The 13,605-nt window shown below is 38.1% G+C and overlaps 1 protein-coding gene across 1 annotated transcript in view; it reads left to right on the top strand.

Moving 5' to 3' along the window:
• Positions 1-13,214, top strand: part of Rpn8 (regulatory particle non-ATPase 8) — a 53,859-nt gene extending 40,645 nt beyond the window's left edge. The window contains exon 5 of the mRNA XM_067151477.2: positions 12,368-13,214. Coding sequence (XP_067007578.1) covers positions 12,368-12,673 — 306 coding nt within the window. The 3' untranslated portion in view covers positions 12,674-13,214. The remainder of the gene's footprint in view (positions 1-12,367) is intronic.
• Positions 13,215-13,605: the final 391 nt, after the last annotated feature.

The raw sequence follows: 13,605 nt of genomic DNA, 5'->3' as shown, positions 1-13,605 counted from the left end.
ATCACTTGTCCTTATGCCTACAGCAACTTTCGTCACATTCCTTTTCCCTGACCTACTCCCGATCAATACCAAAACATCGACAGTCAGCACTTACATTCTAACCAGCCATAACACAAACAAAAGTCCTCCACGTTCACAACAATAAATAACACAATCCTAACCCAGCAGAAAATCATAATAACTTACAATCAAATTTCAACACTGGTCTCCCTCCACACTTACCTTAAATACCACTTTTATTTCAATGCATTACTACCTCTCATGTTGCAACTTGACCATTATTTAGCCATGCTTGATCTCATTTTAAAACCCAAGCCATGCTCAGCATTACATTTGCTATCGCAACCACCACTCATTCCGTGTCCTTGTGGATTCAGCACATACGTCATCTTCATTGTCCTCTAACTTACTCTCTGTCCAAACCATAACAACCAACATTCCGCAATTGCCCTTCAATCCATCATACACTACATTTACCAACCCGCACTTAATACAATCATCTCTCCAACTCCAAAAGTTTCAGCAATAAATTTAACCATCTCATTACCAATCCATCTTCGCCTATACCAACACTTCTCCCACACCACACCACACCACATTTTTTTTTTTTTTTTTTTTTTTTTTTCGATAAATCTAAACTAATTCAGCAATAAATAAACCATCTACATACCAACTCCCGGATTCAGATACCACCTCTTATCCACAATTTCCATTCCAGATCCACCTCATATACCTTTCACAATACACCACTAAATCTAAATTTACAACATCTCAGATTTACAAAATAACACCGCTTAACCCCGCTTCTTACCATATTTCGACCATAGTCCTCAATAACTGCGACCATTTTATACCACCACTTCTCCAACACCTCATTTCAGCAATATGACACATCTTACCTTAATCGTATCTAGATACCAGGCCATCTTCACCTTAAAATACCAAACACTCATATACCATCTCTTCACCAACACCACATTCCAATCTCTACCATCCAAAACTCTTGTCCCTCTTAACACTCACTTAGTTAGCATTAAATAAACCTCCTACCCAACCAAAAGCTAATACAGCTACCCTTCAATACCAACACATCGCTTCATATACCACCTCTCAATCTCATACCACACTATCATGCTATCCTCTCTCTTATATACATCAACAATAAATATACCACTTCACCATTGTCACATTTCGGCCTTCACAAATAATTACCATCATAACCTAATAAATTTACAGTGAATAACAATTACTGACATATCGTAAGACTTACCAATCAGCGTCAACTCCAATTATCACAATAAATATATCACTTCACCCTTACCACGTCTCAGCCTTCACAAATTATTTACCATATTTCAGTCTTCACAAATAGTTACCATCCTAGCCTAATAAAATTACAATGAATAACAATTACTGACATATCATAAAACAAACAGACCATGCCATCCTGTCCTCTTACCCAACTCCCCTAACTAAATACTCAGTCCCTATATACACTAAACCATTAAAATTTTAACCTACTATCTCCTTCCCTTATACAGATAACTATTCTACCCCCCTATTCCCCTGCCCACCCTCTAACTCACTCTCCTTCATTTTACTCTCGCAGGCCTTTTTTGTCGCACAAAAATACCTGTTCAATTCACCCCCTTTTTCCCATTGTTTAATAATCCATCTCAGTATTGCGTTCTCATCCCCTCTCCCCAGTACTTCCCGATTCTCGGCACTCAATAATCTATGTCTTAACCCCCTCGTTCCCTCACAGTCTCTTAGCAAGTGAAACTCATCATTCACATCTCCACAAAGTACACACCTTGTCTTATCCCTGCCCTGTAACCAGCCCTTATTCCTTGGCAGACCTAAAAGCCACCACATCATCCCATATCGATTTGACCTATCAACGTATCTAATATTCAACCCTGCTATCTCCTCTATTTTCGTCAAAACAATCAGCGAATTTCTTAGTCTGCTTTCCCCCAATAATTTCTGCCTATGGATCATCCCTCCTGGTGCTCGTCCCTTATTCCTCTCTTTTCTTCTATATTTATATTTTATCTCAAACCCCTTCCATGTAATCTCCCTCCCTGTTTCCAACCACGTCTCTAAGAGTGCCACAACATCGAAACTTTCAATTACTTCCCTAACTTTCTTGTTTCCTAATTTGCTCCTTACTCCTTCAATATTCACACATCCTATCTTCCAAAATTGTTATAACTTTCCCTCCCTCCCTTCTAGGTCTCCCACTCTATTCTTACTTCTAGTATTTATCGACCTCTCTCCCTCTGTATCCTCCATCCCTTTACGTACTTTTCCCCATATGTCTTTTAAGCTCTTACTCCTGACTTTACTCATAAGTTTTTTACCTTCTTGTCGATCTGTCTCCTCTTGACCTTTCTTTTTCGCTACACCACTGCACCCTGCACTCACCTCTTCTTGCTGCTCACCCCCACTCTCCCCCTCACTATTTTGGACTTCTGAATCCATCTCCCTTTGTCCTTTCTTACTCACTGCACCACTACACTCTCCTCTCCCAGTTTCTTGCGGTCCACTCTCACCGTCCACTTCACTATCTTGGTCTTCTGTCTCCCGGCTGCACTGCCCATTCTCTTCCGAGATGCCCTGCTCTCCTGCCACGTCCCTCCTCCTCTTCTTTTCTTCTTTCTTCTTCCCATCTTGCCTTGACCTCTCACCACTCTCAACCCTCTCGTTTTCGTCCATTTCCTTTAACTTAGAAACTGAATGAACTCTGACCCATCGCCCGTTCGTCACCTCCAACCTCAGACCTCTTATTCGGGCCTTTAGCCCCTGGTTCCTCGCTCTCCAAAGGTGCCTATTCAAGATCTTCGCGTTTTCACTTCCTTCTCTTCCCATGTCTCCTTTCACCCCTATTTTCCGCCCTTGTAAATTCTTGCTGTTTCTTAACACAGAATCTGCCATTAGGGTTGAGAACACTGTAACCCTAATTGGCCTCCGACCTTTGATTCTACCAACTCTCTCTACATCATCAATGTCTACCTCACTAAAGTTTACCTTCATAACATCACGTATAGCTTCCACCACCTTAAATATCAGCTCAATCTTGCTCTCTCTCGCCCCTTCCTCAATTCCATATAAAAATATGGCTTTTTTCAATCTCTCCTGCCTGTACCCCTCCGCTTCTTTCTTCATCTTCATCACCTCGTCTTTCAGATGCTTCACTTCCCCTCTCAATAACTCGATTTCTTTCTCGTTATTGACCACTCTCCTGCTCGATTCCTCTGTCTTCGTTTCAAGCCATTTCTTCATGTTCCCTATCTCCCTTCTCTGCTCCTCCATCATGTCCTTTATTTCCTGCACCTTATCCCATTGACACTTTTCCTGCATCACTTCACTTACAACCACCCTGAGTGCGGCCAAATCCTCTGCGCTAAATTTTCCACTGGTATTTGGGCCTGGGTTCACTTCCACCCCCCCAATAACCAGTAACACTGCTATCACTGTCACCACCAGCACCGCTTCACTCATTTTCAATCCGTCCGTCACCAATCCATTCCTGACCTCCTTCTTCTGCCTTGCCTGCCATTTCCCAATAGCGGCCCGGTACTGTTCAATGCCAACCATGATTACAGCACGCACTTCGCTACGCAACCTCTCTCCTCGACTGCTCGAGCTAGACTGCTCGTGTATCTTATATTCTTATGTTTAGATAGATGCTTTCATGTCCTGGATTAATAGATATGATTTTCTTTTGGGTTTGTGACATGTGAAGGTATACCACACTTCTTCAGAAGTGAACCACAGCTGTTCTAATAATGCCATTAAGGTTTGAATTCAATTGACTGTTGCTCTACTGATGAAATAGTACCCTCGTTGGTCTCTAAATAGCTTACTTTTCATTATTGTATTTGGAGTAGCAGTTCATGTTGTCATTTTTGCTCCAAGTCTAATATTTTCTTTGTTGTGATTTTGGAAATACAAAACATAAAGGTCATTAAACTAAGAAAGGAAAGAGGGAATTAAAAGCAAAGAGCTATAAAAGGTAGTTTAAGAAGGAAAAATAGAATTGATCTTGGGATAAAAAGAGAATAAATTATACTTGTTTTACTTTTATTTTGAAAAAAAAAAAAAGAGCTTCTTAATATAGGAAAAAGGAGGTTAAAAATAATGTTGTGTGATAGATTTCCATTTTTGTTTGTTAGCATTGGCAGCAGATTTGTTTGTCATGAGAGATTAAGATGTTTATTGTATTGTGTTCACTGGGAGGCATGCTTAGCTCAGTGGCTTAGCTGCTGGTGTTTCACCAGGAAGGCTAAAGTTCGAATACTTGTCAATTCTGGGTCGAGATTTTCATAGATAATCATGTGGTGTCAGGAAAGGAATCCGGTCTTTAACCCCTGACCGAAACTAAAATGAGCCTGGGTGCTCCAGTGGCCCGAGAAATAGCTCGAATAAGCTGAATAAAGATGTTCCTTAGCCAACTGAATTCATAAAGGCAGAGTAATGGACAAGGGTATGTACACTATGCATTCAAAAGTATCTAAACGCCTACTCGAAATTGTCCTCTAGGGTTCTGGTGGAATAATAGGTTTCACACTTGTTCGTGAAAGTACAAATTAAAGATGAGCATGCATGTAACATGCTTTTGACCAATTAAAACAGGAAAATAACTGCATAAAATTCGTAGTGAATACTTTTTTTTTTTTTTTGCTACTTGCTTTACTTCGCACCGACACAGATAGGTCTTATGGTGACGGAACAGGAAAGGCCTAGGAATGGGAAGTAAGCAGCCATGGCTTTAATTAAGGTACAGCCCCAGCATTTGCCTGGTATGAAAATGGGAAACTATGGAAAACTATCTTCAGGGCTCCTGACAGTGGGGTTCGAACCCACTGGGCCGATTGCAGAAACGATGACTAGTTTTAAGCCTTAGACATCGTCTACCTAATCAACGTCTAAATCATTCACGATCTTCCATTGCATAAACAATGTTCAGTCGATGTTTAACTAGACATCCCTTAAACTTTCTATTTTGGTTTAAAAGTGGAGACAGAAGTATCTTTGATGTAACTCTTTGCTTGTCGCAACCAATGAAATTCGTCGGTGCGCGCGCCGAACGCCAGTCAGCTGTTTGTCTTCCTACACATTACTCAAATATGGCTGAGCATGACTTGCCCACAGATAAGAGTATCGCTTTCGGTGGAAATTAAATCTCATAATATTATCGACAATAAAGTGACAAGCCACCATATGGGGAAGTGTAGCTTTGCTTATAGCGTTGTTACAGTGAGTGTAATCTATTCATAAATTACGGTAGCTTCAACGAAGGGAAGATGAAGCAATAGTAATGTGTAACCGAAAATGTGTTGTACGGGCCGTATAGATGTAGCTTGCATTCTGGAGATCGTAGGTTCGAAACGCATCATCGGCAGCTGTGAAGATTGTTTTCCGTAGTTCCCTATTTTTACACCAGGCAAATACTAGGGCTGTTATTATGGTCACGGCTTTTCTTCCCCAGTCCCCTTTAAACGATAATCACCACCACTTGTCTTTTCCTATCTGATAATTGCCGAAAACTTATATATATATAATCGTATAAGTCCCATACAATCTACTTTTTAGTTTTCAGTACTATGTGTGTTTACTTGGCCGTAAATATAAGTGAATCCTTCCCGGTTGATGTATGTGACAGCCCTCAGACGATCGGGACACATAATTCTGATATGTCTGTAGTCAAAGTGACCTATAATTCCATGGAAATTACCCCATGTATATAATAAAATATATCGGTTGCCAAGAATTGTATTCAAGTTGACAGTTACCGGACTGTCACTTTGTCAGTCTCAAGAAAAAAGTCTCTCGTAAAGTGAAACCTTATTTTATGATTATCTCCCCGTGCATGTCAAACGAATTGCTGCGATTTAGCAGCGGGCGACCCACAGAGAGGCCGTCGGACTAACCTTTCTTCCCGGAATCGCCTCAACATGATAATACAAATTACATATTTCATGGTACATAACCTCCGATTGTGCTTCACTCCTCTCATTTGAGGTTAAACAGTGCTCTCGGCAGTGTTTAAACATGACCGGTTGAACATCGGTTTTCGACAGTGTCTAAGTGATAAATAACGTCTCTGCAATGCGGCAGCCATACTTAGGCATTGTTTAGCCGTAGACATCGTCTAAATACCGTTTTTGCAATCGGCCCACTATCTCCCGGATGCGCTGCACGCTCCTAACTGCACGGCAGTAAATATTTAAATGTCTCAATTAACTGCCACATATTTTAAGAAAATGCAAAATCAGAAGGGCAAGGAAACTACAAACCATTAGTGTATCAATACATTAGAATTATTGTGCTGTGTTAGCCTAACTCGAGGGTTGATCAGTTTAAAATAGTTTTGTAAGTTGTAATTGATTTCACGATAAAGACATATCCACCACTAGCACTATCAATTTACAGTGGAACCTCAGTTCTCCATTTTTGGAGGGACCACGGAAAATAAACGTATAACACGGGAAAACGGAAAATCCGGGAATGGATGAACCATCAACAATTTGGCTAAACATCACAAAAATGAAATATGTATACTTACAATCTTACAAACGCTCCTAAACCAAACCAAACTACAGCCCCAATGGGCCTCCTGCCTACCAAGCGACCGCCTTTGGTCCGAAGGCCTGCAGATTACGAGGTGATGCATGGTCAGTGTGAAAAATCCTCTCGGCTGTTATTCCTGGCTTTCTAGACCGGGGTCGCCATATTAAATAGCTCCTCAATTAAAGGTAATCGTAAAATGACAACCTGGAACCGGCCCTCATATCCAGGTAAAAATGCCTGACCTGGTCAGTAATCGAACCCGGATCCTCCGGGTGAGAGGCAGGCAAGTTAGACCGCGGGGCTGGCCTCAAATGTTAATTACCGACACACGGTTTAAAATTCTCGAAACTTTACCTTCAGTTTTACCGGGGAAACTTCGTCAGTTTCCTCTGAAAACTTCGTCATATTCCTTTGAAAACTTCTTTCAGTTCAGCAACTTTGATCAGCCAAACTCTTCGAAAAATCTAATACCCGTAACGCCAAGCAACAATCGACCACAAGTAGTTTTTCATTCTTTAATCTAATAAAGTAAAGCGCATTAGATACAAAAACGTCCAACATGATGAACATGTTGGCAAAATTTTTTTAAAAAAATCTTCCATTGTAATTTGGTCACCGGTATACTGTTTATAGTCAGAGTATGGAAATCTTGTACCACGTAAATTAGGCCTACGTCGACTTTTAAAGGTTATGTTGAACTCGAGAATAGGGTTTCGAAAGTATCAATCCTCAAGTTCTCGAATGCATTATATTTAGTTCTGCCCGTCAATAATCACAATCAAATTGGAAAGAGAAAAAATATCATTAACACTTCCAAAATTACGATTATTCGCGACCTTGAGCTCAGCTGGAAAGCGCGCTCGCTGTACAAGTCGGTACGAGTGCGAAATGTTCAAAAGTTTTAAAATCTAACGTGTGCAGATAAAACGACTGTGGCCTTTATAATATTTTAACACAAAAACGTCAGATTCGCAGTCTTATATTAGGACGAAAACAGTAATAGGCAATCCCAAAACCTCCCATGACTTTATATATGTAACAATTGTATACATAATATTAAAATACTAAATTTGTTTTACTTAAGAAGGAGCAGTTTCGATTCCTGCCTGAAAGCCCAGTGACTATACAGTTTGGGTTCTCCGTCTATGTTCACTTGGCTTCTCCTTTTCTCTTTTCAACAGTGCATGACTACAGTTTTCTTTTTACTGATTACCATCCCAAACTCCTTCAGATTTTCATTCCAAATGTCCAGTCTCCTTTGTATTTCCTTTTCTCCCTTTCCCCAAATCACCACATCATCTGCGATTAGCAAAGCATTCACTTCATCACTACTGATACGCTGTTTTACACGTTTTATGATTTCATCCATCAGTATAATAAACAATAATGGCGACAGTGCACTTCCTTGCTTGAGACCTTTTTTTGTAAAAAATGTTTCAGAGGCACCACTCCCCACTTGTACACTGCTTTTACTCTTATGATACGACATTTTTATCTTGGTAATTCATTATTTTGGTGTACATTACTTTTTTGTAGGCATTCCAGTACATGTTTTCTCTTAACCCTTTCCCGCCCATATTAAAATGCATGTTTTCCTCAGAATTAAAGCAATTCTTTTCAGCCATCATTATGATAATGCAGACATTTATAAAAATGTATATTGTACAGAAACTTTTTCTGGGCAATTAAATCGAAAATGTTTTCATCAAATATAAGGGAGAAATACTCTAATGCTGTACTACCCACAGGAAGAGAATGGCAAGGTCCTACCTCTTCAGTAAAGTCCGCCGGTTCGACGTAAGACAATGTATTCGTCCACTGAAAGTTAGGCCTAGAATCTATGTCATCACGCATGTATACGTCGTCATTTCCTGAAATATCGTCACTTTCATTTTCACTTTCCGCTTCACTGAGTTCCTACTAACAGTTTCACAGTCAGAATTATCGTTCACCAAACGTTCAATGTCGTTATCGCGTGTCGACATGTTTGTTTACAATATGTCACTGCCTTCCGTATTTCGTGTTCTAATACGCCTGCTAAGGTTTTAAAAGAAGAAAACTAATATCTTTGGTCTCTAGGAAGTGCACATGCTAGTAACAGTAAGTTATATTTGTCTATCGGCCGATAGATGGCTCATACATGTGACTAGAAGTACAAGTACGCTTTACTACGCTATGGGCGGGAGGCCCTAAGCTTTCGCGCTACGCATTACTACGCTATGGGCGGGAGAGGGTTAACTGTATCATAAGCTTTTTCCAAATCCCAAAATACGAAGATGATTTCCTCATTCCTTTCCAGATGTTTTTCCATTATCGTTCGCACTGTAAATATCACGTCTATTGTTGATCTATTCGGTCTATAGCCATATTGTTCTTTCTCTAACTGTGTTTCTATTATATCCCTCAGTCTTTTGTCTGTGACTTTCTCCATTATTTTTAGCTCATGTGATAATGGGGTTATACCTCTATAATGTTCCTATTTTTTTTTTTTTTTGAACAATGGTACAATGCTTCCTTGTTGCCAATCTATAGATATCCTTTCATCCTTCCATATGGCATTGAGGGCTCGGTATACCCATTGTAGTCCAATGCTTCCTGCTGCCTTAATCATATCAGCATTGAATTCGTCTTTTCCACTTGCTTTACCTTTGGGCCCTTTCAAGTTCCAACCATGTTATCGGGTTCTCTTGTTTTTCTCCACTTGCTTTACCTTTGGGCCCTTTCAAGTTCCAACCATGTTATCGGGTTCTCTTGTTTTTCTCCATCTATTATTTCCATTTTCTTATCTCCTTCTTCCTCCGAGCAGTCATCATCATTATAAAGTTTTTCAAAATATTTTGCCATCACCTTCTGAAGACCCTTTTTGTCATGTACTATGCATCCATCTTCTCTCTCTAATGCCTTGATTTTTTCGTGATTTATTCTTTTTGATTGTATTACTCTGTATAATAGTTTCTGATTTCCTCAACTATCTTGCTCAATTTTGTTGGTAAACTCTCCCCAACATTTCTCCTGTTTCTTGCTTGATACTCCTCTTTACTTGTAATTTCAATCTTTTGTATTCCACATGTAACCTTTATATCTTATTCTCATTCCTCTGATACATTTTTTGCTTTTCCTTATCCATTTTTTTTTTTTACCTTGTTCCTTTCTTTTATTTATTTATTTTGTCTGTCCACCACTGTGTCTCCTTTCCCTTAACTTTCGCTTTTGTTTTTCCACATTCCTCAATTGCTGCTTCCACAAATGTCTGTCTTAAATTGTCCTACTCTTCTTCTCCAGTTCATATTTCTGTGTTAGGCAACTTCCTTTTTATACAATCTTCGAATGCTATTCTTTTATCCTCCTCCAATTCCCAAATTCTGATCTTTGGTTCTTCTTCAATACAATTTTAGGGATTTTTACTTGTTTTAATTCCACAATTAACAATCTATGATCACTCTCCATACTTTCACTGGGGATTATCTTCGTATTCATGACGTATCTTCCGCATTCTCTGTCTGTTATTATAAAATCAATGAGTGTTCCATACTGTCCAACCCAACTATATCGGCTGATCTTATGGCTCTTATCTCCTTTATAAACCATGTGTTCTTTATTATCAGGTTATTTCTGATACAAAAGTCCAACAACCGAGCTCGATAGCTGCAGTCGTTTAAGTGCCGCCAGTATCCAGTATTCGGGAGATAGTGGGTTCGAACCCCACTGTCGGCAGCTCTGAAGATGGTTTTCCGTGGTTTTCCATTTTCACGAAGCGAATGCTGGGGCTGTAGCTTAATTAAGGCCACGGCCGCTTCCTTCCCACTCCTAGCTCGTTCCTGTCCCATTGTCGCCATAAGACCTATCTGTGTTGGTGCAACATAAAACAACTTGTAAAAAAAAAAATGTCCAACAGTTTCTCTCCATCTTCATTTCTGTCACCATATCCATGTGGGCCCAGAACATTCTCATATCCCATTCTATTAGTTCCTACATAGACATTCAGATCTCCCATTATCATGATCCCATCTCCAGCAATATGTGTTTCCAGTTCATTGAGGAAATCATATTTTTTTTTTCCACGCTACATCCTGTCTGTGGAGCATACACCTGTACTATCTTCAGAAGTTCCTTGTTTACATGTGTGTGTGCATTATTATAGTTCTTTCATTTACATACTCAACTTCAGCTATTGGTTCAACATTCTGATACAGAGTAAATTGTATAATTGGTATTGCATTTGTTGCAGTGTATACACAGCATATTTTCCATAGGTCACATAATTGTTACATTATTACTTTTTAGGTCCAGCTCCATGGCTAAATTGTTAGCATGCTGGCCGTAGGTCACAGGGGTCCTGGGTTCGATTCCTGACAGGGTCGGGAATTTTAACCATCATTGGTTAATTTGCCTGGGACGGGGGCTGGGTGTATGTGTTGTCTTCATCATCATTTCATCCTCATCACGACGCGCAGGTTGCCTACGGACGTCAAATCAAAAGACCTGCACCTGGCGAGCCGAACCCGTCCTGCGATCTCCTGGCACTAAAACCCATACGCCATTTCATTTCATTACTTTTTAGTACTGTAGAGTATTTCTGTCACCAAAAACAGTCAGTTATTATTTTACCACAAAAATAAATTTTGTAATTTTTCCCACAGTTTATTTTTAATTTTTTACTTTTACAGTGTATTTCCGTAGAGTATCAGTATTATTCTCAAAATATTACTTTGCAGTAGTTGTTCTATACTTATCTAAGAAGAAAATCATGTTGTTAGTGGTAAAAATAAAAATCTATTTTTCAATGCTTAGGTAATTAAACATTTCATAGTAAAGCTCCAAATTTCATTTGGTAGCATAGGGGTTAATTTAAAACATGGTGAAATATCTTAAATTGCTGGATAGACCTTTTATGTTAATATTGTCAGTTTATCAAATTATTATAATTAATGAACCACCTTTCCAATACATAAAATCCTTATATTTAGGATGAAACCATTTAATCACAAATCACAAGAACAATTTCAACACATTACTGCATAAAATAATGGCAGAAATTACAACGCAAGGAGTCCCATAAAGGCTAAATTACGCCGATCTAGACGACATTTTATCACCAGTGAACTCGTTTTTCAACCATCATGTGCGATTTTAGCGTTTCTCATCATGTTTATTCTTAAAAACAGCAACATAGTCTATAATAAGAACTCACCCTGATTTGAAAAACTGATTTTATCATAAACTGTCTTAATATAATCGAGCGTAGATATGTTGGACAACGATTTTTAAGAACATCTAATTACCATATACTATTTTTAACATTTAAGCCATCCATTCCGTTTTACATTTTAAACAATCTGATTTAAAAAATAAAAAAAAAAAATTGTTTTAATAGACATAAATAATCTTATTGATTATTTTTAAATTGTTAAATTTATATATTTTATCAATGTATATTAGACATTCTTTTGTGATATACACCAGGATCAGGGCCCTGACCCACCAATGATTTATGTTAACTATTGCTGATGATGCTCACAAAGTTGAGTGAAACATGTCCAATTTGTGATTAAATGGTTTCATCCTAAATATAAGGATTTTATGTATTGGAAAGGTGGTTCATTAATTATAATAATTTGATACTCTGAACTCCAATACGGTTGAAAAATGAGATTTATAACTTGTCAGTTTAACCGGCCATTTTGTTACGTGACTAAGGGTCTGGTCTTGAGTAGGCCGTTTAAGAGGGCATCCACTGTAAATAGATTTGTAAAACTTTTGTTCGTATCTAACAAATATTTCTTATCTCTAGGTGGTGCAAGGAAAACTTCCCATTAATCATCAAATTGTGTATCAGCTGCAAGATATCTTCAACTTGTTACCAGATATCAGCCATGGTAATTTTGTGGACTCATTATATGTAAAAACAAATGACCAGATGTTGGTGGTGTATCTTGCTGCCCTAATTCGTTCTATAATTGCACTACACAATCTCATCAACAACAAATTGACCAATCGAGATGCTGAAAAAAAGGAAGGAAAGAAGGAAGAAGTAAAGGATAAGGAAAAGAAAGAAGAAAAAAGTAAAGAAGAGGTGAAAGTAGAGGCTAAAAAGTGAAGCATTGAATTTAATTTGCATTCATTTAAACATTGGTTTTCTTCCATTTCAACTTGTACTGCCTAATTCAGAGCTATAAGATGAAATAAATGTTTCAAAATATAGTTAAACAGTATTCAAACATCTGTACCATTTTATTCACAGTTGAAAATATCCTTTCTCTGCTACATAAGACAAGAAGTCTGTCCTTGTTTTATTACTGTGTAAGTTAACAATTTAGGTACTTAATGCATCTTAAAAATACCACATGAAAAGTTAAAATAAATCAGTGTGTCTGAATAACATGGTACTGGCAGTTAAAAAATTACTCAAATGCAAACAAGTGTAATTGCAACAAATATGAATCATCATTCTTTTGTGTTCATTTATCACTACTGTATAGTTTAATGAACTGATTTATAGAGGTTTTGATGTTGATTTCTGTTACTCTTGGAAGAAAATTTACTCAGGTTGCACTCTGTAGACCTAGGATGAAAGGAGTAGAGTTGTATGGCAGAAGTGTGTGATTGGTATCTTGTGAATAATAACAAATTTTAACTTATATCATCTACATTTATTTGTTACAATATACAAAATAATGCTTTACTATCTTGGAATGTTGGTAACAGTATATATCAATATGCTATTCTAACATTAGCGATTTTTACAAATATAATACAAAATATTCTAATCAGGCACTTTCACTTATTACCATAACCAGTCCATTTGTAGCCAGGATATTATTAATGTCCCAGAAGCAGCCATGGTGGGGATAAGAGGCTATGTTTAGTCTCTTAGCAGCTTTCTTTTTAGCCTCAAATCCCATCATTCCTGGCTGCAAAAATGTACCTCATCCCTGTGCATGTTTATGAAAATTGTTTTCCTTAAGATTGTTGGTTATGCCTATGTATGTACTAGCATCATCACTAAAACTTTCTCTTGGTAGGATATTG

This window comes from Anabrus simplex, chromosome 7 (assembly GCF_040414725.1).
Source record: "Anabrus simplex isolate iqAnaSimp1 chromosome 7, ASM4041472v1, whole genome shotgun sequence".
In the NCBI taxonomy this organism is placed as follows: Eukaryota; Metazoa; Arthropoda; class Insecta; order Orthoptera; family Tettigoniidae; genus Anabrus; species Anabrus simplex.
The sequence above is the reverse complement of the archived record's forward strand: the minus strand, read 5'-3'. Positions and strand labels throughout refer to the sequence as shown.